This window comes from Choloepus didactylus, chromosome 20 (assembly GCF_015220235.1).
Source record: "Choloepus didactylus isolate mChoDid1 chromosome 20, mChoDid1.pri, whole genome shotgun sequence".
Taxonomy (NCBI): domain Eukaryota; kingdom Metazoa; phylum Chordata; class Mammalia; order Pilosa; family Megalonychidae; genus Choloepus; species Choloepus didactylus.
In genome coordinates this window covers 20,054,901-20,081,503 of record NC_051326.1, presented here as the reverse complement: position 1 = coordinate 20,081,503, position 26,603 = coordinate 20,054,901, and the positions used below count along the sequence as shown (strand labels likewise).

General features: G+C 35.1%; 1 protein-coding gene across 1 annotated transcript in view; it reads left to right on the top strand.

The window, feature by feature from the left end:
• Positions 1 to 26,603, top strand: part of ADAM2 (ADAM metallopeptidase domain 2) — a 149,942-nt gene that overhangs the window by 10,670 nt on the left and 112,669 nt on the right. The window contains exons 5-6 of the mRNA XM_037812774.1: positions 2,930 to 3,006; positions 3,407 to 3,575. Of these exons, the coding sequence (XP_037668702.1) occupies positions 2,930 to 3,006; positions 3,407 to 3,575 (246 nt within the window). The remainder of the gene's footprint in view (positions 1 to 2,929; positions 3,007 to 3,406; positions 3,576 to 26,603) is intronic.

Below are 26,603 nucleotides of genomic sequence, written 5' to 3'. Positions count from 1 at the left end.
ATGATGAAAATATACCTATCATTTGTGTCATTACTCCCTTGCATGTTGCTTTTCCTTGGTCGTAACCAAGATTTTCTTTTTCATTTTTGATTTTCAGCAGTTAATTATGATGTGATGAGATTTTTGGATTTATAAGTTGCTGTTTCTCACTAAAATTGGGGAAAATTTTGACCTTTTTCCCCCAAAATATTTTTATGCCATGACTCTCTTTCCTTTTCCTCTACAGGTTTTCCTTTTCTAGAATGTCATACAGTTGAAATCATATAGTATGTAGCCATTCCAGATTGGCTTCTTTCACTTAGCAATATGCACTGAAGAGTCGTCCATGGCTTACCATGGAATGATAATCCATTTCTTTTTATTGCTGAAAAATATTTCATTTTAGGGATGTGCTAGAGTTTGTTTATCAAACCCACATGTTGAGTGACATCTCAGTTGCTTCCATTATTTTGCAGTTGTGATTAAAACTGCTATTCGTGTGCACATTGCATGTGTGGACATCAGTTTTCATCTCATTTGGGTAAATATTTACAAGTGCAATTGCTGGATGGTATTGTAAGCCTATGTTAGCTTTGTAAGAAGCTGTCAAACTGCCTTCCAAAGTGGCTATACCAGTTTTCATTCCAGCAAGCATTAAATGAGGATTCTTGCTGCTCCACATCCTTGTCAGCGTTTGGTGTTACCAGTGTTTTGGATTTTAGCCATTCTAATAAATGTGTAGTAACATCTCATTAATTTGCAATTCTCTATTGACATATAATGTTGAGTATCTTTTCATGTGCTTATTTGCCATCTGTATTTGTTATTTGGTGAGGTGTCTGTTCTCATTTTTTTGTTGCTCATTTTGTAATTCAGTTGTTTGTTTTCATAATGTTGACTTTTAATAGTTTGACTATTTTGTATAAAAATCATTTATCAGATACGCATTTTGCAAATATTTTCTCCCAGTTTTTTGGTTTGTCTTTTAATTCTCTTAACAGCCTTTGCAGAGCACCAATTTTAATTTTAATGAAGTCTAACTTATTTTTTTCTTGTGCTTTTGGAGTTCCACCTAAAAAGTCATTGCCAAACCCAAGGCCATCTAGATTTTCTCCTATATTTCTACTAGAAACATAAAAGTTTTATGTTTTACATTTAGGCCTATGATTCATTTTGAATTAATTTTTGAGAAATATGTAAAGTCTGTGTCTAGATTCAGTTTTTTGTGTGTGTATGGACATAAACAACACATTGTTTCTGGACTTTCTGTCCTGTTCCATTAATCTGTTTGTCTATTATCTCACCATTACCCCACTGTCTTAATAACTGTAGCCCTACAGTAAATCTTGACATTGGGTAGTGTTGGTCCTTTGACATTGTTCTTCTTTGATATTGTGTTGGCTGTTTTGGGTCTTTTGCTTTTCCATATAAACTTTATAACGTGTTCGTAGATTTCCACAGAGCAATTTTCTAGGATTTTAATTAAGATTGTAATGCATCTTTAGATCAAGTTTGGAACAATTGACATCTTAGTGATATTCGATCTTTGTATCCATGAACATGAATATCTCTCTATATATTTAGATATTATTAAATTTATTTCATCGGAGTTTTATAATTTTCCTCATATATATCTTGTATATAATTTATTAGACTTATAACTGATGTTTCATTTATTTTGTGTATTCAGTATATTTTTAAGTACTAATAAATGTATATTCTTAAATATTTTTTACTCCAGAATATGTGGTTGGTATTTTATAACCTATTATTTCTCTTCTGAAATTCCTCATTGCTTCCTTCATTTGGCCTAAATTTTCCTTTATGTTTTTCATCACATTTTTAATACCTACTTTAAAGTCATATTCTGTGTATTTCAAATTCTGGGTTACTTCAGGGTCAGTTTCTTTTCCCTGACTGTGCTTTTTCTCTTAACTATGGGTTACATTTTTCTATTTGTTCACTAATTTATTAATTTTTTTTTTTACCATATGCTGGCCACATTCATTGATAGATTATAGAGCTTGTTGATCTGTTATCTTTCTCTAAAGGGTTTTAATTTTTGTTCTAGCAAGCAATTAAGTTGGCCGGAAACAGCTTCTATAGCCCTGTTCCCCTGTGTTTGAAGATAGCCGAAATTCCTTCTCAGATCTTACAGCTTTTTAGGTCTTGGTTTCAGCTGGGCTACTTGGGATCTTCGTTCATGTATTCTCAGTTCAGGAGTAAGTCAAGATTTTATACCTGAGTTAATAACACGCTTGGGGGACATCGTTCTTTGCCTCCCTCCTTCCTGGATAACACACCTCAGTTTGCAGGCACATCTGAAGTCAGGCCTCCACCCTCAGGCCAGCTGAGTTGAATGCTGCCCACCTGGTGCTGTCTGCCCGGGAGAGTGCCCTTGGGGGGAGACCTGTGTGAATGCAAACCTCAGCTAACACAGTTTTCTCCTCTCTCGTGTTGATTTTCTTCTCTCAGTTTTTCAGCCTGACTTTGTAGTTGGAGTTTTAAATATATTTTTCTAGAGTTTATAATTGCTATGTTGGGAGGGACAAACTAGTTAAGCCACACTGCTATTATTCGTAAATAATTTTGAAAAGAAAAGTTTCTCTTTTGTACTCTTTCTGTATTTTTACATCTACCTTGCCAAATTAAGTCAGAAGACAATAAAAAAATCAGTTTTTGAAGCTTTTTACCTTGATCTAATAAATAACAATGTCATGTTTAATTCAGGGTATAGGAAAAATAAGAAAATGTACTTTATTCTTTTTGAAACTGTAAGGAAATTTTTGGAGAATTGAGCTAAATGTTCATTTAATAATCTCATCCATTTTTTAAATGAGTATTTGACACATACTACACTAGTAAACATATATGTTAAATATTTTAAAGTAGTTTCTTTCATATGAATTATTCAAATAAAGGTATATGTGTGTTTCTCTTTATTTTTCAGAATTTCTGCTTTTACCAAGGATATATTGAAGGTTATCCAAATTCTGTGGCACTTGTAAGCGCCTGTACTGGACTCAGGTTGCGATATATAATTTTATGGTTTACAGAATGGAATTTTGGAGATTTTTTTTAATTAAAAATGATATTCAAGGGTTCTGTAATGTGACATGAATTTTTGGGGAAATTGTTTCTCACTGTCACAGCATAATATGGGAATTCTTGTAATGGGCTCCTACCCTTTTTATGATTAAGATCTTTTGATATATCTGGAGGCCATGAAACATTAATAACTGGGCCAATACCAATAGCATTACTATTCTGGGCCACTCAATAAGTTTCTGGTTTTCCTACTTTACCATCTAACCCTGAGGCTGAAAATAATCTGCATACATTTTTTTAAAAACTAGTTAATTAATGGAATTCTGTTGACTTTAAAAATGTGTCATTTTTTCATTCATTTTATTTTTTGGAATTTTAGGGGCTTGCTGCAATTTGAAAATGTCAGTTATGGAATTGAACCCCTGGAGTCTTCGGTTGGCTTTGAACATGTTATTTATCAAGTAAAACATAAGAATGCAAGTGTTTCTTTATATGCTGAGAAGGAATTTGAATCAAGAGATCTGCCCCATAAAATACAAAGTGTAAAGGTAGGTGAATAATTGCATAAGCTATATGATTATGATTATACAACAATGTAAACAATGGATTTTGTCTGGAAAACAAATTATTTATTTACATTAGCATATGTATTGGCATACATGTATATAACTTATTTGGTAGGATTTAAAACTAGTTTGAAATTTTCCAGAATTCCATGCATGGAGTTTTTAACTGTTAGTAGCATATTTTGCCTGTAATTTACCACTTTATTGGGTGCAGATACACTCGTTTCTCCATAAACATTTGTCAAAATTTTGGTGTAATAAAACACAAATGCCATTTACAGAGATATTAAAGAAGCATGTTCTAGAACTCCTAAGATGGGATGCACCCTATAAAATGTAATATTTGTTCCTCTTGCACAGTTTAAAATTTGTTGCTCACCTGGTGTTGTCATTATTGCATAACTGGTGTATTTTCAGTATTGGTTAAGATGTTTTCTAACTCTGTTAAGCCATTGAATACAGTAGTTTACAGACATGGAAAGCAGACAGACATGCATGCATAGACACAGATAGCTAGGAACAGGCAATTATATTTGTCTCAAATAACTCAGGCTTCTCCGTATGATTAATGAATGATAAATATATTTCTCCCTTTATATTCCCTCTGCAACATTCTTACCTAGATTGAGAAGGGATAGAGGTTAGAGTAGTGGCTGATTGTAGCAGGGATTATTCTGTGAATTTTACTTTTTGTTGTTGGATATAATTTTTAACTTTTTATTATAGTAACATATATAGGATTCAGAATTTCCCATTTTAATCAGTTTTAAGTGTACCATTCAGTGACATGAATTACATTCACATTATTGAGCTTCCATCACCAATATACATTAATCATCTTTTTTGTCACATGATAACCAGTGATGTTGAGAATCCTTTCATGTGATTATTGGCTGTTTGTTTATCTTTGGAGAAATGTCTATTTGAGTCTTTTGCCTATTTTTAAAATTGGGTTATTTTTTCTTTTGCTGTTGAGTTGTACCCTTATCGGATATATGATTAGCAATTATTTTCTCCCATTTTGTAGGTTGTCACTTCACTTTCTTGATAGTGCCTTTTGTTGTACAAAAGATTTAAATTTTAATGAAGTCCATGTTATCTTTTTTCTTCTGCTGCTTGTATTTTTGGTGTAATATGCAAGAAATCAACTACCAAATTCAAGATTATAAAGGTACCCCTTATGTTTTCTTCTGGAAGCTTCATGGTTTTAGCTCTTTTGAATAGGTCTTTAATCCATTTGGTGTTACTTTTTGTATATGATGTAGTGTAAAGATCTAACTTCATTCTTTTGCAAGTGGATATTCAGTTTTCCCAGAACCATTGTTTTAAGAAACTGTTCATTCCCTAATTAATGTACTTGGAACCCTTTTCAAAAATCCATTGACCATAGATGTATGGGTTTATTTCTGAACTCTCCATTCTATTCCATTGGCCTATATGTTTGTCTTTATGCTAGTACCACACTGTTTTGATTTTTGTGACATTGTAGTAAGTTTGGAAATTGGGAAGAGTGAGGCATCCAGCTTTGTTTCTCCTTCGCAAAATTGATTTGGCTATTCTGGAAGATTCCATAAGAATTAGAGAATCACCGTTACCAAAAGAAACTGCTGGGATTTTGATAGATGTTGTGTAGAATCTGTAGCTCTCTTTGGGTAGCATTGACTTTTAATAATATTGAGTCTTCTTAACCATGAGCATAGGATGTCTTGTTATTTATTTAGGTCTTCTTTAATTACTTTTAGCAATGTTTTATAGTTTTCAGTATATGAGTCCTTTACCTCCTTGGTTAAATTTATTCCTAGGTATTTTATTCATTAGGCACTATTGTGAATGAATCAATTTAAGTTGTGTTTCAAAGAAGTTGTCCAATTCCCCTAGACTATCTAATTTGTTAGCATGCATTCATTCATAGTACTCACTTATAATCCTTTTAATTCCTTAAGATTAACAGAAATGTCCCTTTTAATTTGGATTTTGGTGATTTGCATCTTCTCTTTTTTTTCTTTGTGAGTCTAGCTAAAGATTTGTCAATTTTACCGATTGTTTCACAGTACTATCTTTTGGTTTCATTGATTCTTTCATTTTTTTCTGTTTGCTTTCCTTTTCTGTGTTTTCCTTTAGCTTTGTTCTAGTCTTTATTATTTACTTCTTTCTACAAAGTTTAGGCTTAGTTTGCTCTTATTTTTCTTCCTGTTATTGATTTCAGATATTCCTTTTACTAACATTTTTAAAATTGTGAAATATATATAAAGAAAAGTGAAAACTTCCAAAGATTTAACAAGTAGTTAGAGAACAAATTTCAAAGAATGTTATGGGTTACAGTTCCATCATTTCAGTTATTTCCTTATTATGAAATATAACATGTATACAGAAATGTGATAACTTTCAAAGTATAATTTGACAAGTAGCTACAGAGTAAATTTCGAAGCATGTTACAGTTCCACCATGTCAGTCATTTCCTTCTAGCTATTCTAGTACCCTAGAAACTAAAAACAAATTATTTATATAAAGATTCAGTATTTGTAATCCTTTGTTAAATCCTATCTTGTCAGTTGCTACCCCTCTTTCTCATTTGATCACTGTCTCAGTCTTCAGGGATATCTGGGCAGTGACCACCCTAACTTGTTCACATTGAAAAGGGGTGTCGACATTGTGGGGAAAGGGGATGGATCTGGTTGATGTTCTTGGAAAGGCTGTTGCATCTGGGTTTGGGGACTTATCTGGAGTAGGAACACTCTAAGGATTTAAGCTTCTGAAAAGTAAACTTAGTGAGTGAAACTTTCATGGAGTTTCAAGTAGGGACCTAGGTATTCTTTAGTATTTTCAGGACTACTGTTGGATAGGGCTTGGCATACTGTGGGCACTTGGAACATCTAGCTGGAGCTTGTATAAGAGTAACCTCCAAGACAGCGTCTCAACTCTATTTGAAATCTCTTAGCCACTGAAACTTTATTTTGTTACCTTTCTTTTCCCCCTTTTGGTCAAAAAGGCATTCTTAATCTCTCAGTGCCAGGGCTAGGCTCATTCCTGGGAGTTGTGACCCACATCGCCAGGGAGACTCACTCCCCTGGAAGTCATGTCCCAAGTGGGGGGAGGGTAATGACTTTATTTGCAGAGTTGGCCTTAGAGAGAGAAAGGCCACATCTGAGCAACAAAAGAGGTTCTCTGCAGGTGACTTCTAGGTGTAATTATAGGTAGACTTAGCGCCTCCCCTTTACAGCCATAAGTTTCACTAGAGCAAATTTCAAGGTTGAGGGCTTGACTTATTAAGTAGGGGGGTTCCTAATTTCACATAACATATATTCTGCCAAGATAAACAATCAAGTGCAGTTTTTCCCATAGAGCACTCTGTTAACTCTTTGTATCAGTGTCATATTTTATAAGTGGATCATGCAAGCACTTGTGGGATACATACCTTTAAACAAACCCTTTCAATCATGTTTGCTTTCAATGCAGGACTGACAATGAAAATCCCATTAATGAACTATCTTCACCTCTGTTCATTCCCATATCCTTAAGTTCACCCTCATTAACATGTCTGTACATATTAGGTAGTCATTCCCCCTTCCTAGCCTCTGACTAACTAAATCCCCTATATTCTACATTATAAGTCACTGATTTTACATTGTTCAGGGAGTTCATATTAGTGATAACATACAGTATCTCTTGTTTTGTGTCTGACTTATTTCACTCAGCATTGTGTCTTCAAGGTTCATCCATGTTGTCATGTTTCAGGTTCTTGTTCCTTCTTACTGCTGCATAGTATTCCATCATAGGTATATAATACATATTGCTTATTCACTCATTTGTTGAAGGACACTTGGGTTGATTTCATCTCTTGGCAATTGTGAACAATGCCCCTATGAACTTCAGTGTGCAAATGTCTGTTTGTGTCACTGCTTTCAGATTTCCTGAGTATATACTGAGAAGTGGAATTGCTGGCTCATAGGGTACTTCGATATCTAGATTTCAGAGAAACCACCAAACTGTTTTCCACAGTGGCTGTACCATTATACATTCCCACCAGCAATGAATAAGAGTTCCAATTTCTCCACATTCTTTCCAGCATTTGTTGTTTCCTGTTTGTTTAATGGCAGCCATTCTTATTGGTGTGAGATGGTATCTCATTGTGGTTTTGGTTTGCATTTCCCTAACAGCAAGTGAAGGTGAACATTTTTTCATGTGTTTTATAGCTATTTGTATTTCCTCTTTGGAAAAAAGTCTTTCATGTCTTTTGCCCATTTTATTATTGGGCTGTTTGTACTATTGTTGTTGAGTTGTAGGATTTCTTTATATATGTAGGATATCAGTATTTTATCAGGTATATGCTTTCTAAATATTTTCTCCCATTGAGTTGATTGCTTTTTCACCTTTTTGACAAAGTTTTTTGAGGCACGGAAGCTTTTGATTTTGATTTTGAGGAGTTTCCATTTATCTGTTTTTTCTTTTGTTGCTTGTGCTTTGGGTGTAAGGTCTAAGAAGCTATCTCCTATTATTAGGTCTTGAAGACGTTTCCCTTTATTATTTTCTAAGAGTTTTATTGTGCTGTCTCTTATATTGAGTTCTTTGATCCCCTTTGAGTGAATTTTCATATTGGGTGAGAGGTAGGGGTCCTCTTTCATTCTTTTGGATATAGATTTCCAGTTCTGCCAGCCCCATTTGTTGAAGAGACTACTCTGTCCCAGTTCAGTGGTTTGGGGGCCTTATAAAAAATCAGTTGACCGTAGGTCTGGGGGTCTATTTTTGAACTCTCAATTCAATTCCATTGATCAATTTGTCTACCTTTGTGCCAATACCATGCTGTTTTGACCACTGTGGCTTTCCAGTAGGCTTCAAAGGCTGGCATTGTAAGTCCTCCCATTTCATTCTTCTTTTCTAGATTTTTTTTTTTTTTTTTTTTTGGCAATTCAAGGCCCCATTCTCTTCCAAATAAATATGATAACTAGCTTTTCCAAGTCTGCAAAGTAGGTTGTTGAAATTTTGGCTGGAATTGCATTGACTCTGTAGATCAATTTGGGTAGAAATGACATCTTAACAATGTTTAGCCTTCCTATCCATGAACATGGACTATCTTTCCACTTCTTTAGGTCCCCTTTGATTTCTTTTAGTAAAAATTCATAATTTTCTGTGCAAAGGTCTTTTACATCCTTGGGTAAATTTATTCCTAGGTACTTGATTTTTTTTTAGTTGTTATTATGAATAGAATATTTATATATTTTTTGATTGTCTCTTCAGTTAGGTCATTACTAGTGTAAAGGAACATTACTGACTTAGGTGCATTAATCTTGTATCCTGCCACTCTGCTGAATTTATTAGCTCAAGTAACTTTGTCACTGATTTCTCAGGATTTTCCAAATATAAGATTATATCATCTGCAAATAATGAATGACAGTTTTACTTCTTCCTTTTCAATTGGATACCTTTTATTTCTTTGTCTTGGTGAATTGCTTTGGCTAGAACTTCTAGTACAATATTGAATGACAGTGATGACAGTGGGCATCCTTGTCTTGTTCCCAATCTTAGGGAGAAGGCTTTCAGTCTCTTGCTGTTGAGTGCTGTGCTGGCTGTTGGTTTTTCATGTATGCCCTTTATCATATTGAGGAAGTTTCCTTCAATTCCTACCTTTTGAAGTGTTTTTATCAAAAGGGGATGCTGAATTTTGTCAAATGCTTTTTCAGCATCTATTGAACCAATGTTTGTCTCATGTACTTTAAAGCTCCTTGATTGGGTGCATAAACATTTATGATTGTGATTTCTTCTTGGTGAATTGTCCCTTTTATTAATATATAGTGTCCTTCTTTATCTTGTATGACATCTTTGCATTTAAAGTCTGTTTTCTCTGACACTAGTATAGCTACTCCTGCTTTCTTTTGGTGCAGCTTGCATAGAATGTTTCCTCCAGCCTTTCACTTTCAGTCTCTTTGTGTCGCAGGGTCTAAGATGAGTCTCTTGTAAACTGCATATTGATGGGTCATACTTTTTAATCTGTTCTAACAGTCTATATCTTTTAATTGGAGAGTTTAATCTATTCACATTCAAAGTTATTACTGTTAAGGGAGTTCATGAACGAGCTATCTTATCCTTTGGTTTTTGGTTGTCAGATCTATCCTCCCCCACCCCTCTCTTTTTTATTTCCTTTAAGTTACTCTTACTAGTGCTCTTCAGTTCTGTGCTCTTCTTCAGACTTCTCTCTCCTTTCTTTTTTTTTCAGCTGGCAGAGTTCCCCTTAGAATTTCTTGCAGGGCAGGTCTCTTATTAACAAATTCTCTCAGCATTTGTTTGTCTTTGAAAATTTTGAACTCTTCTTCAGTTTTGAAGGAGAGCTTTGCTGGATAAAGTCTTCCTCACTGGCAATTTTTCTCTTTCAGAATCTTTAATATATGGTACTACTGCCTTCTTGCCTCCATGGTGCCCACTGCATAGTCAGTGCTTAGTCTTATGGGGTTTCCCTTGTTTGTGGTGAATTGCTTCTCTGTTGCTGCTCTCAGGACTTTCTCTTTCTTTTCAGCGTTTGACAATCTGATTAGTATATGTCTTGGAGTTGGTTTATTTGGATTTATTCTATTTGGAGTTTGTTGGGCATCTTTGATTTACATATTTATGTCATTTAGAAGGGTTAGGAAGTTTTCTCCAACTATGTCTTCACATACTCTTCCTAGCCCTTTACTCTTCCCTTCTCCTTCTTGGACACCAATGATTGTTATATTTGTGCACTTCATGTTGTCCATCATTTCTCTGAGATCCATTTCAAATTTTTTGATTCTTTCACCATTTGTTCTTTGGTGTGTTTGCATTCAGTTGCCCTGTTCTGTAGTTCACTTAGTCTTTCTTCTGCTGTTGTGTGTCTCTAGTGTTTTTAATTTGATCAGCATTATCTTTTATTTCCATAAGATGGGCTGTATTTCAGTTTACTCTTTTAAATTCTTCTCTATGCTCTTCTAAATTCTTCTTGATGTCCTTTATGTCCATAGCTAACTCATTGAATTTGTTTTGGAGATTTGTGTATACTTTTTTGATTAATTGCTCCAAGTTCTCTGTTTCCTCTAGCTTTTCAATTTGGTCATTTGGCTTGTCCATATCTTCTACTTTCTTCATGTGCTTTATGATTTTCTGTTGGCTTCAGAGCATTTGCTTATCTTGATAAGGTTATTAGGGGAAATGCAGGATTATTTCAACATATGGATATACAGAGCCACGGTTTGCTGGAGTGCACTTTCCCTGTCTTCCCAGCAGATGACGCTCTTGAGCCACCTGTCACCCTCAAGCCAGCTTTCCCCCAGCTTTCTCCTGTGTGCTGGGTGGGGTCCAAACCAGGTGGGAATCCAGTCAATGCACCAGTTCTCTGTGTGCACTGGGGACTGCCTGCTCTGGGGGTGTGATGTGGGCCCTGTGCAATTCGGCAGGGAGTCTGCTCACGGGCACCCCCCAGCTCAAACATGCCATGCTCCCTGCCTGTCATGCATTTGCAAGCCTCTGGTATGTGGGAGGGGCTCCTGGTGCTTCCGTGTGGCGCCCTTCCTTGCCTATCCCTGCTTCTTGCCCATGCATACCATGGACTTGTGTGGGGGAAGAGTAAATGCAGTTGCCTCTCGGGTTCCCTCACAGGAGCTCCCGCTGACTGGCTATGTGGCTGTGGAGGTTTATCTCCCCAGCTATTTGCTGAGATGGGTGCACAGGAGAGAAGAGCTGCTCCCTACCCTGCTCGGCAGCCATTTCACAGCTGCCAGCCCCTGGCAGCTGTCCCAGCTACATAAACTCACCCCGTCCTTTGAGACACAGTTTCTCTGCTTTTTTGTCCAAGTCCCTATCATGTGTTATAGAAGTCCCTTTACAGCTGCTGTCACCCTGAAACCATGGTTGGGCATCCTCCAGCCCTTGTCTAGTTTCTTTCAGAGGAGAAATTTGCTCCACCTCACTTATTCTGCAGTTTTCCTTATTTTTAATATAGGCATTCATAGCTATAAATTTCCTTTTGAGCACTGCCCTCACTGCATCCCATACCTTTTGGTGTGTTGCATTTTCATTTTCATTTATCTCAAGATATTTCCTAATTTGTCTTCTGAAGGTGAAATTTAAAAAATCATAGGGTGATTCCACAATGAAGAAACTGTAAAAAAATACCATTGAGAACATTATAGATGGGTTTAACATTTGGATAACTGAAACAATGTTTACTGTACTGGAAAAATGAGTAAGAGTAAATATCAAGAAGAAATATTAAGAGTGAGCAAATAGATGGATAATACAGAAAAGGGAATAAGACATCTATGGAATAATGAGTAAAGGTCTAGCATAAGGTGTAATTGAAGTTACAGAAGAGGAAGGGAGGGAAAATGTAGAAGCAATATTTGAAGATATAATGGTTGAAGTTTTAAAATTTAAGAAATACACCAACATGAGAGACAGGACACTCTACAACACCCAATCAGAAAAAATGCAAAGGACACTGCACCAAGATGCATGGTGTATCTGGCATAAACCAAACACAAAATGGGAAGTTTTTAAATCATTTGGAGAAAAATGTCCATTACATTTAAAGCAGCAAAAGTAAGAGTGATACCTATTTCTCAGCAGAATTTATGAAATAGACAAGATAATGGTGGAAATAAGTTTAAATTTGCTGGAAAAAAAATGGCTACCTACTTAGAATTCTGTATCTAGGAACTACTAAAGCTTTTAAATAGGAAAGTGGAATAATGGTGTTTTCAGAAAAAAGATTGAAGTAATTTTACCAGAAGATGAGTATTAATAGAAATTTTAAAATGGTTTTATGATGATAATAATTATCCACAGTGAAATCTAGAAAATACAGGGAGGAGTGAAAAGCAACAGAAAGAATAATTATGTTGAAATACAACAGAGTGATGAATGTACAAATTTAAAATAATGACTGTGCAAAATATAAAATATATATTATTGAAATGCATGGTAACAATTCAAATCTATGAGAACTATCTTAATTTAATGAAGGATTTCTATAACAAAACCACAGCAAATCTCATACTTCAAGGTGATATTGAAAAGTTTTCTCCTGAGACAGAGAAAAAGACAAGGATGTTGTCTATTCCACTGCCATTCAGTATTGTACTGGGGATCCTAATGAGTGCAGTAGAGATTGAAAAAATAAAGGGTATAATAATTGAAAATCAGGAAATAAAGGCAATTTATTTCAGAGATAGCATGATTGTATACATGGAAAATTGTCAAGCATCAACTGACATATTAGAATAAATGTAAATTTTGCAAGGTTATTGCTGTGATATTGATAAAATTGAAATAAATTACATTTGTATATATCAGCAACAAATAGAAATAAAAATAAAACATACCTTCAAGATGATGAACTGAGCATCAAAAATGAAATACTTAGAAATACTCTAATGATATTTTTGCGTGATCTCTACCCATGTAAGGTAGAAAATATTATCAGAAGAAAATAAAGAAGACCTTAATGAGATATACACCAACTGTATGAATTGGAAGATGCAATACTTTATAAATATCAATAAGTTTTGAAGTCATGGAAAGTAATTCCTCATCACCCTTTATAGTTTTAAAATTAATTTCAGTTATTAAAAAATCCGTTGTATTTCCAAACATTTTATTATGAGTTTGTCTATATCTACAAAAAGTATTGCTGGGAATTTGATAAGGATTGCATGAAACTTGCAAATGAATTTTGGGAAAATTGACAACTTTACTACCTTGAATTTTCCAATTCATGGGCATAATATGCCTCTCCATTTATTTGCATTTTTAAATTTCTTTAATCAGTATTTGTAGTTTTCAGCCTGAAAGTCCTCTACATGTATTCTCAGATTTTTATATTTCATTTATTAAGCAATTGTAAATGGTATTGCATTTAAAATTTTGTTTTCCATGTGTTTAATTCCAGTATATAGAAATACAATTAATTTTTTATTTTGACCCTGCTGTACCCACTTATTAGTTCAAGGAGTTTTTTTGGTACATTCTTTGGATTTATATATAAATAATAACATCATCTGCAAATAGGGATACTTTTATTTCTTCTCTGATTTGTATGCCTTTTATTTCTTATTTTTGCATCATTGCTCCTTTTGGAATTTCTGAGACTATCAAAACTAGTAGTGGATGTCCTTGCCTTGTTCTCAATCTTGGGGATAAAGTACTCAGGCTTTCACCATTAACTGTGTTGTTAGCTTTCAGTGTTTGTGTAGATGTTCTTCATCAAGTTGAAGAAGGCTTTCCCTCTATTCTGAGGTTTCTGCAAGTTCATTCACTAATCATTGCTGAATTTTGTCAGAACCCTTTTCTGCAATAATTTATATGCCACTTTTATTCTTTAGCCTATAAATATGGTAGATTACATTGATAAACTTTCAAATATTGAACATGCTTTGCATCTTTGTAATAAACCTTATTTGTTGTTCATGTATAATTGCTGAATTATGTTTGCTATATTGTCTAGAATTTTTGCCTCTACATTCCTGAAGGTTATTGGTCTATAGTTTCCTTATTTGGAATTTGTCTTTTCTTGGTATGGTATTGGGGTAATTTTGCTTTATAAAATAAATTAGGTAGTGTTCGCTCCTGTTTTTTGAAAAAGATTGTATAGGATTGGTGTTTAGTTTTCTTAAATGTTTGGTAGAATTCTCTAGTAAAACCACCTGGGACTGGACTTTCCTTTATTTGGGAAGTGTTTTTAGTTATCAATTCAATGTACTCATTAGTTGTAGGGCTATCAGATAGCTTATTACATATTAGATGAGTGGTGGCAGTTTTGTGCTTTTCAAGGAATTGATCCATTTCATCTAAGTTGGCAAATTTATGTTTGTAGAGTTGTTCATGTTATTCTCTTACTATTCTGCTGTTGTCTGCAAGATGTGTAGCAGTATCCTCTATTTCGTGCCTGTTATTGGTCATTTGTTTCTTTTCTTTGACAGTATTCTTAGAAGGTTTATGAATTTTATTAATAATTTCAAAGAATGAGCTTTTTTGTTATACTGATTTTCTCTATTTTTTTAAATATTTTCAATTCCATTGATTGTTGCTGTTATCTTGATTATTTTTCTCTATTCACTGTTTTAGCTGTGTCTCACACATTTTGATATGTTGTATTTTCATTTTCAATCAATTCAGTATTTTTTAATCCCTCTTAAGATTTCCCCTTTGACCTATGGATTATTTAGAAATATGTTTTTTGTTTCCAAGTTTTCAGATATTTTGCTAATATCTTTCTGTTATTAATTTCTAATTTGATTCCACTGAGTTTAGAGAATACACTCATGATTTCAGTTCTTTTAGATGTATTGAGCTGTGTTTTTTTGGCTGTTACATGGTTTATCTTGTGTGTGTTCTATGGGTGCTTGACAATGGTTATTCTGCTTGTTGGATGGAACATTATATAATTGTCAATCGTATCCAGTCAGTTGATGGTTACTTGCTAGTTTTGTGTCCAGTTGCTCGATAAATTAATTAGCAGTGTTCAGGTCTCAGACTCTAATTGTGAATTGGTCTTTCTCCTTTCAGTTCTGTCAGTTTTTGCTTCACATGTTTTGCAGCTCTATTGTTTCGTTCAGATACATTTAGGATTGCTATATATCTTGGTACGTTGACCCTTTTATCAATATGTAATATTCCTCTCTCTCCCTGATAATTTTCTGTGCTCCAAAGTCTACTTCCTCTGATATCAACATTGCCAGTCCTGTTTTCTTTTGATAAATATTCCCATAGCATATTGTTATTGTTCAAGTGAGTTTCTTATAGAAATACAAAGTCAGGCCATGTTTTATGTTTAAGCCACCTTTCCAATAGCTGTAATTTAATTCAAGTTTTGAAACCATTTATATCCAATGTAATCCAATATTGAAGTTTAAATCCACCGTTTATTTTATGTAGTCTGTTTCCTCTGTTTTTTTTTTGTTTGTTTATTCTGTTTTCTGTTTCCTGCTTTCCTTTGAGTTACCTGTCTGTTTTTTAGAATTCCACTTAGATTTACCTGCAATGTATTTGAGTATCTCTCTTTTATAACAGTTTTGGTGGTTGCTCTAGGTATTAAGTTATATATGCACTATTTATTACAGTCTGCTGGTATCAGCATTTTACCAGTTTGAAGTACAGAAATGTTACCTACCTTTTTGTTTCTTTATCCTCCCCATCTGTAATACCATTAACTTAAATATTTCCTCTACATATGTTGAGAACCACATAAGGAAATGTGAGAATTTTTGTTTCAAATGTCAAGTGTAATTTAAAAAACAAGATTAGAAGAAAAGTCTATTGAATTTACCTGTGTGTTTGCTCTGTTCATTGTCCTTTCTTCCTTTCTGATATTCCAAATATATATACAATCATGTATTTGCGACAACAATAATTGAAAACATTTTTATTTCTGCTTTGCAGTCAGTCCTTACCACCTGCCCTATATCTGGCAACAATTGATCTGATTTCTGTCACTATAGTTTTATCTTTTTTAGAATGTCTTATTAGTAGAATAAAAAATTGTGTAGTCTTTTGTTTGTGGCTTTATACAATCATCATAATTATTTTGAGATTAGTCTATTCTGTTATTTACAACCTTAGTTGGGCCCTTTTTATTGCCGCGTAGTATCCCATATCCCATTGTATGTGTGTGTCTATATGTATGTGTATGTGCATATGCATATATGTGTCTGTAACGATATCTATATATCTACATCTACATTTATAGCTGTATATCAGTTTATCCAGTTTATATATTCACCACTGTGGACGTTTGGGTTCTTTCCATTTTTTTTGTCTATTATGAATAGTTATTATGAATATCCACAAAAAGGTCTTTTTGTGAACATATGTTTTCATTTCTCTTGGTTATAATGGAGATTGTTTGATCATATGGTTAGTATATTTTAAATTTTATTAGAAACTGCCATATGAATTTCAGAAGTGGTTGGACAGTCTTTTATTCCCACTAGCAATGTATGAGAGTTCTAGTTGCCCCACAATTTTGCCAGCTTTGATATTGTCAATATTTTCCATTCAGACATTCTGGTGGAAGGATATTGGCATCTCATTGTGGATTTAATTTGAATTTCCCTGATATCCTAATGTCTAGTAATGCTGAGTATATTTTTGTAAGTGTATTGGCACTTAGATGTTCTCCCATGTGGTTAACTTTTCTTTTTTTTTAATTTTTTTCGGGGATTTCAGTCTTTTTCTTCTTTAGAGTTAACAGACATGCATGCATACACACATACACATGCACATGCAGGATATTTTATATATATATATTTTATATATATTCTATATAGGTTTGTATATATAGATATATATTACATAATATATTGTGTATATATATCCTATATTTGAGTCTTGATTAGAATTATATATGATAAATATTTTCCTCCCAATTTTCTTAATTTTAATTAAGTCAATTTAAAAATGTTTTCTATTATCCATGCTCTCAAACATGTAATATGTGAATTATTTTTCTTTTTCAACTTTTGAACCAAGTTTCTCTTTAATTTGTAGATATTGTTCAATTTTTTCTAGTATAGTAACACTGTCATCAAAGCATGTACTCTGAATGACTCATTGAAAATTTTCGAGACTGTTTTTGGTTGCACTAGAACAGTTACCAAAGTATGCTATTTGCCATAAAACTAAAGTATAGTCTGCTTTTTTTTGTTCTCTGAAATTATGTATTTATGTATATTTTTGAAACTCTGGTATTTGGTGGATACAATTTGCAAATTGTTATTTCTGCTCAATTGTTATTTTAACGTTATGAAATGTTACACTTCATTTCTAATAATACTTCATGCTGTCAGGTAGTGTACAGCATCTTACATAGTAAGTGTGCAAATGCCATTGATTATTCTATCTTATACTTCACCCTTTCTATATATTTGTTTCATTCCTAAATTTGAATATTTATTATTTTCTTTCACTTGAGCTCCATATTTGTACTTATAAATAGAATAATGCTATAATATACCTTATTTCCTTATACCATAATACCTTATTGCATTAATCATTTTACTTGTTCTAATATTTTCAATTTTCATTCTCCAGTTTCTTTTCATCATTTTATGGACATAATCATGACTTCTTCAAACTAAAGATAGGTAGAAAGTTAAACTAAATAAAACAGAATCTCTTAGTTACAACCCTACAAGTTTCCTTTCCTTTACATACACGTTTCATATTAAAATAAGATGGTCTGTCTTTCTTGTTTCCACTTACTACTCATTTCTCTAGAACACCGCTTCTTTCTCCAAAGATAATCATCAGTGTCATATTGGCCATTTGAAATATTTGATGCATTTTTTCATGAGTGGATTAAGAAGAAACTTCCTGGAATTTTCTACTCACTTTACTTTCTATGGTAATACCCTCTCCTTCTCTCTTGCACCTTTTATGTCTTTTCTTTATACCCTTACAATTTAAATATCGATATTGTCCCAGTGTTTTGTATTCTTGTCTTATTATATATTTTTTCCATATCTTTCTGTACTGTGATTTAAAGATCTCCCACTCCAAAGTTTTTCCTGAATTTTTGACTTCAACTTTGATATAGCTTTGTTTAAGTTAAAAAAGCAAATACACACACATATCTATATTATATCTATCACTATCTTATCTGTCTATCCATCTATATATATCTATCCATCTATCTATATATAGAGAAGGCTTTCATGTCCCTCCCTACTCCCTAATATTTTGATCAATGACCTTTAACATCTTCAGATTTAATATTTATCCATTTACATAGTCACCATTTTCCCCTCCAAAGTCTGGACTATCCCAGAATTTTAGGTTTTCCTTTCAATTTCTTGATAATTTCCATTGATGCACAAAAGTTTTTAATTTTGATGAAATCAAAAAGCTTGTGCTTTTGGTGTCATATCTAAGAATCCATATATTTAGATCTTTTAAATATTTTGAATTGATTTTTGTATATAGTGTGAGGCAGGGGTCTAACTTCATTCTTTTATATGTGAACACCCATTTGTCCAGAACTATTTTTTGAAGAGACTATTCTTTCAACACTTCATGTACTAAAAATCCTTGTCAAAAATCAGTTGGTCATACGGCTTGATGTGCTGAGCCCTCTCTCTTGGAGCTGGCCTCTATGAAGCTTGGTGCTGCAAGGAGAGGCTTAATCTGCTTGTAATTGTGCCTAAGAGTCTCCCCCCGAGTGCCTCTTTGTTGCTCAGATGTGGCCCTCTCTCTCTAACTAAGCTATCTTGGCAGGTAATCTCACTGCCCTCCCTACTACGTGGGACCCGACTCCCAGGGGTGTAAATCTCCTTAGCAACACAGGATATGACTCCTGGGGATCAATCTGGACCTGGCATCATGGGATTGAGAACATCTTCTTGACCAAAAAGGGGATGCGAAATGAAATGAAATAAAGCTTAAGTGGCTGAGAGATTTCAAATGGAGTCGAGAGGTCACTCTGGTGGACATTCTTGCGCACTATATAGATAACACTTTTTAGGTTTTAATATATTGGAATAGCTAGAACTAAATACCTGAAACTACCAAACTACAGTAGCCTTGAGTCTTGAAGACGATTGTATAACAATGTAGCTTACAAGGGGTGACAGAGTGATTGTGAAAACCTTGTGGATCACACTCCCTTTATCCAGTGCATGGATGGATGAGTAGAAAAATGGGGATAAAACCTAAATGAAAAATAGGGTGGGATGCTGGGAGGGTGATTTGGGTGTTCTTTTTTATTTTTATTTTTTATTCTGATTCTTGCTGGTGTAAGGAAAATGTTCAAAAATAGATTGGGGTGATGAATGCACAACTATACTATGGTATTGTGAACAATTGATTGTACACCATGGATGATTGTATGGTATGTGAATATATCTCAATAAAAGTGAATTTAGAGAGGCAGGGCAAGATGGCGGAGTGGTGAGGAGCAGAATTTCGTCTCTCCCCTAGAGCAGCTGGCAATTGCCCAAGAACTCTATGGAGCAGTGTTGTCGGGGTCTCCAGTAACCAGTCACACATTAGACGCAGGTTTGGAATTGGAGGAAAAGCTGAGATCGCAGCGAACATTGTAAGCTCCCCGGACCAGGGGTCTGGCGCCCCTCCCCACCCAGACCTCACAGACTGTCTTGCTGCCGGCTCCCTGAAAGGGGGGGGGGACCAAAAAACACCAGTCTGCTGAGGGCAAGAAGGGAGGCTCAACCCAGCCTCAACTGCAGAATTAATTAACAAGTTAATTAACTAACTTTGGGAGCTGGGTTGCTAAAGAAGGGCTGGACTCCGAGAAGTGGGGGCACTTAAAAGTGGGCACCCATTCCGAGACTCCAAAAAAGCCATTTTTTTTTCCCCTACATTTTGTCCCTTCTGGCTTCTCACTGATCCCTTATCTTTTTGCATTTCAATAACCCCCAGCAGGGGTGGAACTGAAGCAGTTGGAGAGTAATTATCAGACAATAGCTCAAAGCATATCTTTAAATGCTCTCTTCTGACACTGGCAAAACTTCCAGCCTGGGGAAAGACTTTTAAAAGAAACTCTTTTTTTTTTTTTTTTTCCGTTTTTCTTTTTCTTGATTTCTTTTCTACTTTTTTTTTTTTTTTAATCTAAAAGTAATATATGTGGTTATTTTCTATCTGAAAGCCCAGGTTGAGGGACTAGGCTGGGCTTGGGGGAGACAGAGTACCCACAGTGTCTTTCAATTCCGTATTCACTACTGAAGGCCTCCACGCCCGTCTTTAATTGGCAACTCAGGCTGACCAAGGAATCTACCTGGAGAGGCCCCAGAGAGGAGAGAGGAGAAGGGAATAGTGCCCCTGAGAGACAACTGGAGTTCTGAGGACTGGGAGAGTGGAGGGAGGTCCAGCTCAACTGGCAGTCCTCCTTCTGGGAATTCAGACCCCAGGGGCTGGAATTCAGATTCTGGCTTCAGTCAGCCATGCCTCTGACAGGATCAGAGTCACCAGGAGAACTAAAGGCTCCATACCTCCTTACACTGGTGGGGGAGCTGCAGGCTGGCCAGCGCCACCTGCTGGACAGGAGAGGAAAAGCACCAATTCTAAAGGCCTCATAGGAGGGTCTCATTCTCAGGAAAACTCCATACCCTCCCAATGAGACCTGGGCCTCACTAGACTGGAAAAATCTGACTAGGGTCGACCATATCTGAGGAGACCCACTCACAAAAAGGTTACATAGAGGCAGAGCAAGAAACAGAAGAAACAAGAGGGGAAAAATTCTGATCAACTAAATAGAACCTAAGTTAGAGGTCTAGAATAAGTTGAACTGAACAACAGAGGCCAGAGAACAAAGCCAACCAACAAGAAAACCACTAGGTAAAAGACACAAAACAAGCTCCAAAATAAACTAATCAAGAGAATCAGATGCCTAGACAACTTAAGATAACAAGCCATACCAGGAAACACGAAAACATGGACCAGCCAAAGGAACAAACTAATAGCTCAGCTGAGACACAGGAGTGGAGGCAACTAATGCTAAATAAATTTGATCAAATGAAGGAAGATATAGCAAAAGAGCTGAAGGATATGAAGAAGACACTGGCTGACCATAAAGAAGAATTCATAAACTTAAAAAAACAAATGGCAGAACTCATGGGAATGAAGGCCACAATGGAGGAGATGAAAAACACAATGGAGGGACACAACAGTAGATTTGAACAGGCAGAAGAAAGGATCAGTGAACTGGAAGACAGGTCATTCGAATTCACACACACAAAGAACAGTTGGTGAAAAAAATGGAAAAATATGAGCAGGGTCTTAGGGAGCTGAGTGACAACATGAAATGCACAAATATACGTGTTATGGGTATCCCAGAAGGAGAAGAGAGGGGAAAAGGGGCAGAAAGAGTAATAGAAGACATATTCACTGCAAATTTCCCAACTCTTATAAAAGACAGAAAATTAGAGATTCAAGAAGTAACAACATACCCCAAATAGAATAGATCCCAATAGACCTACTCCAAGACACTTACTGGTCAGATTGTCCAATGTCAAAGACAAAGAGAGGATTCTGAAAGCAGCAAGAGAAAAGCGATCCATCGCATTCAAGGGAAGTTCAATGAGACTATGTACAGATTTCTCTGCAGAAACCATGGAGGCAAGAAGACAGTGGCATGATATATTTAAGATACTGAAAGAGAAAAACTGCCAACCAAGAATTCTATATCCAGCAAAACTTTCCTTCAAAAATGAGGGAGACATTAAAACATTTTCAGACAAACAGACACTGAGAGAGTTTGTGAATAAGAGACCAGCACTACAAGAAATACTAAAGGGAGTGCTACAGGCTGATAGGAAAAGACAGGAGAGAGAGAGTTGGAGAAGAGTGCAGAAATGAAGATTATCAGGAAAGGTAAAAGGAGAGTAAAAAATAAGATATGACATATAAATTCCAAAAAACAAAATGGTAGTAGAAAGTACTGCCCTTAGAGTAATAACATTAAATGTAAATGGATTAAACTCCCCAATAAAAAGACACAGACTGGCAGAATGGATTAAAAAACAGGACCCATCTATATACTGTCTACAAGAAACTCACTTTAGACACAAGTACAAAAATAGACTGAAAGTGAAAGGTTGGAAAAAGATATTTTATGCAAACAACAACCAGAAAAAAGCGGGAGTAGCTGTATTAATATCAGATAAGTTAGACTTCAAAAGCGAAACAATTGAAAGAGACAAAGAAGGACACTATATATTAATAAAAGGGTCAATTCATCAAGAAAACATAACAGTCATAAATATTTATGCACCAAGCCAGCCAGAATGCCCCAAAATTCATGAGGCAAACACTGTGATCACTGAAAGGAGAAATAGATACCTCTACAATAATAGTTGGAGACTTCAATACACCGCTCTCATCAATGGATAGAACATCTAGACAGAGGATCACTAAAGAAACAGAGATGTTGAATTGTATGATAAATGAACTAGACTTGACAGACATTTATACAATGCTACATCCAACATCAGCAGGATACACTTTTTTCTCAAGTGCTCATGGAACATTCTCTAGGATAGACCACATGTTGGGTCACAAAGCAAGTCTCAACAAATTTAAAAATATTGATATTATACAAAACACTTTCTCAGACCACAATGGAATGAAGTTGGAAATAAATAAAAGGCAGAAAGTCATAAAATTCACAAACATATAGAGGCTAAACAACACCCTCTTAGAAAACCAGTGGGTAAAGGAAGAAATTACAAGAGAAATTAGTAAATACCTCAAGGCAAATGACAATGAAAACACAGCTTATCAAAACTTATGGGATGCAGCAAAGGTGGTGCTGAGAGGGAAATTTATTGCCCTAAATGCCTATATTAAAAGAGAAGAGAGAGCAAAGATTGAAGAGTTAACTGCTCACCTGGAGGAATTAGAGAAAGAACAGCAAACTAACCCGAAAGCAAGCAGAAGGGAAGAAATAACAAAGATTAGAGCAGAAATAAATGCAATTGAGAACAGGAAAACAATAGAGAGAATCAGCAAAACCAGAAGTTGGTTCTTTGAGAAAATCAATATAATCGATGGACCACTGGCTAGGCTAACAAAAAAAAAGAGAGAGAGCAGATGCAAATAAATGCAGTCAGAAATGGGAAAGGAAATATAACTACTGACCCTGCAGAAGTTAAGGAGATAATCAGAAGATACTATGAGCAACTATATGCTAATAAACTAGACAACTTAGATGAAATGGACAACTTCCTAGAAAAGCATAAACAACCAACGTTAACTCAAGAAGAAATAGATGACCTCAACAAACCAATCACAAGTAAAGAGATTGAGTCAGTCATCAAAAAGCTCCCAAAAAGGAAAAGCCCAGGACCAGATGGTTTCACATGTGAATTCTACCAAGCATTCAAGAAAGAATTAGTACCAATCCTGCTCAATCTCTTCAAAAAAATTGAAGAAGAGGGAAAGCTACCTAACTCTTTCTATGAAGACATCATCACCCTAATACCAAAACCAGGCAAAGATACTACAAAAAAAGAAAATTATAGACCAATTTCTTTAATGAATATAGACGCAAAAATCCTCAATAAAATACTTGCAAATCGAATCCAGCAGCACATTAAAAGAATTATACACCATGACCAGGTGGGATTTATTCCAGGTATGCAAGGCTGGTTCAACACAAGAAAATCAATTAATGTAATACACCACATCAATAAATCAAAGCAGAAGAACCACATGATCATCTCGATTGATGCAGAAAAGGCATTTGACAAAATTCAACATCCTTTCCTGATGAAAACACTTCAAAAGATAGGAATAGAAGGGAATTTTTTCAATATGATAAAGGCAATATATGAAAAACCCACAGCTAACATCACACTCAATGGGGAGAGACTGAAAGCTTTTCCTCTAAGTTCAGGAACAAGACAGGGATGCCCACTGTCATCATTGTTATTCAACATTGTGCTGGAAGTTCTAGCTAGAGCAATTAGGCAAGAAAAAGAAATAAAAGGCATCCAAATTGGAGAGGAAGAAGTAAAACTTTCACTATTTGCAGATGACATGATTCTATATGTAGGTAATCCAGAAAAATCTACAGCAAATCTACTAGAACTAGTCAATGAATACAGCAAAGTAGCAGGCTACAAGATCAACACGCAAAAATGTGTAGTGTTCCTATACACAAGTAATGTCCAACAAGAGGAGGAAATCAAGAAAAAAATCCCATTTACAATAGCAACCAAAAGAATCAAGTATTTAGGAATAAACTTAACCAAGGACACAAAAGACCTTTACATAGAAAACTATAAGAAACTGCTAAAAGAAATTAATCAAGACCTGAAAAAATGGAAGAACATACCATGTTCATGGATTGGAAGACTAAATATAGTGAAGATGGCAATTTTACCTAAACTGATTTACAGATTCAATGCAATACCAATTCAAATCCCAACAACTTACTTTACAGAAATAGAAAAACCAATAACTAAATTTATTTGGAAGGGTAAGGTGCCCCGAATAGCCAAAAATGTCTTGAGAAAGAGGAGTGAAGTGGGAGGTCTCACACTACCTGACTTTCAAGCATATTACAAAGCTACAGTGCTCAAAACAGCATGGTACTGGCATAAGGACAGATATACTGATCAGTGGAATCGAATTGAGTGTTCAGAAGTAGACCCTTACATCTATGGACAACTGATCTTTGATAAGGCAGTGAAGCCGAAGCAACTGGGAAAGAGCAGCCTGTTCAATAAATGGTGTTTGAAGAACTGGATATCCATTTCCAAAAGAATGAAACAGGATGCCCATCTCACACCTTATACCAAAATTAACTCAAAGTGGATCAAAGACCTGAACATTTGCACCAAGACCATAAAACTCTTAGAAGAAAATGTAGGGCAATATCTTAAAGTTCTTGTGAAAGGAGGTGGTTTCTTAGACCTCACACCCAAGGCACGAGCAACCAAAGAACAAATAGACAAATAGGATCTCCTCAAAATTAAGCACTTTTGTACATCAAAGGACTTTGTCAGAAAAGTCAAAAGGCAACCTACACAATGGGAGATGATATTTGGAAACCACATATCAGATAAGGGTTTAATATCCCGAATATATAAAGGAATCCTGCATCTCAATAACAGAAAGACAAACAATCCAATTAAAAAATGGGCAAAAGACATGAACAGACATTTTTCTGAAGAGGAAATACAAATGGCTCAAAAGCATATGAAAAAATGCTCAACTTCACTGGCTATTAAGGAAATGCAAATCAAAACCACAATGAGATATCATCTCACACCTACCAGAATGGCCATTATCCAAAAAACAGAAAATGACAAGTGCTGGAGAGGATGTGGAGAAAGAGGCACGCTTATTCATTGTTGGTGGGAATGTAGAATGGTGCAACCACTCTGGAAGACAGTATGGAGGTTCCTCAGGAAGCTAAATATAGATTTGCCATATGACCCAGCTATTTCATTGCTGGGTATATACTCAGAGGAACTGAAACTTAAGACACAAACAGACATTTGTAAACCAATGTTTATTGCAGCTTTATTCACAATTGCCAAGAGATGGAAACAGCCCAAATGTCCATCAAAGGATGAGTGGGTAAACAAACTGTGGTATATCCACATGATGGAATATTATGCAGCTGTAAGACAGAACAAAGACATGGATCATGTACTAATGTGGATGAACCTTGAGGACATTACATTATGTTGAGTGAAGTTAGCCAGAAACAAAAGGACAGATTCTGTATGGTCTCACTAATATGAACAGACATTAATGAACAAACTTTGGGAGTTAAAAGCTGACAACACAGGTGACCAGGAGATAGAAAGAGGGCAGAGATCAGCCATTTGATGCTGAAGGACTGCAGAATGTTTAGGATTGATTGCATAGATCCAGAAATAGATAGCATAATACTGTGTGATGGTAGCACAGTATTGTAAGTACACTGAAGAAAGATGTCTGTGAGTAAAGCTGAAAGAGGTGGGATAGGAGAATGTATGACACCAGAGGTAAAGATAGATGATAAAGACTGGGACCGTATAACGTGGCAAAAACTGGAGTGGCCAATGACTGTTACTAAATATACAAATATAAAAATGTTTTTGCATGTGGGAAAGCAAATGAATGTCAACCATGTAGAAAATTGAAAAAGGGATGGTATTCAGGAAAAAACATAATCAAAGCAAACTGGAGTCTATGGTCAACAGTAACATTGTAATATACCTCCATTAAATGTAACAAAGGCAATATGCCAATGCTAAATGTATATGAGAGGGGGATATAGGGGAGTAATATGGGATTCTTGGTAGTGGTGTTATTTGCTGCCCTTTGTAGTATATTGTATTGTATGACATGTTATTTTTCTTTTTATCATTTTTTCATATTGCTAAAAAAAAAACAATTTTTCTTGTAGTAATCAGTATGTTCAAGTGCTGATTGTGGTGATAAATGTACAACTTTATGATGATACCATGAACAACTGATTGTATACTGTGGATAAATGTATGATATGTGAATATAACTCTATAAAATTGTAGGAAAATATATATATAGGAGTAAAAGTGT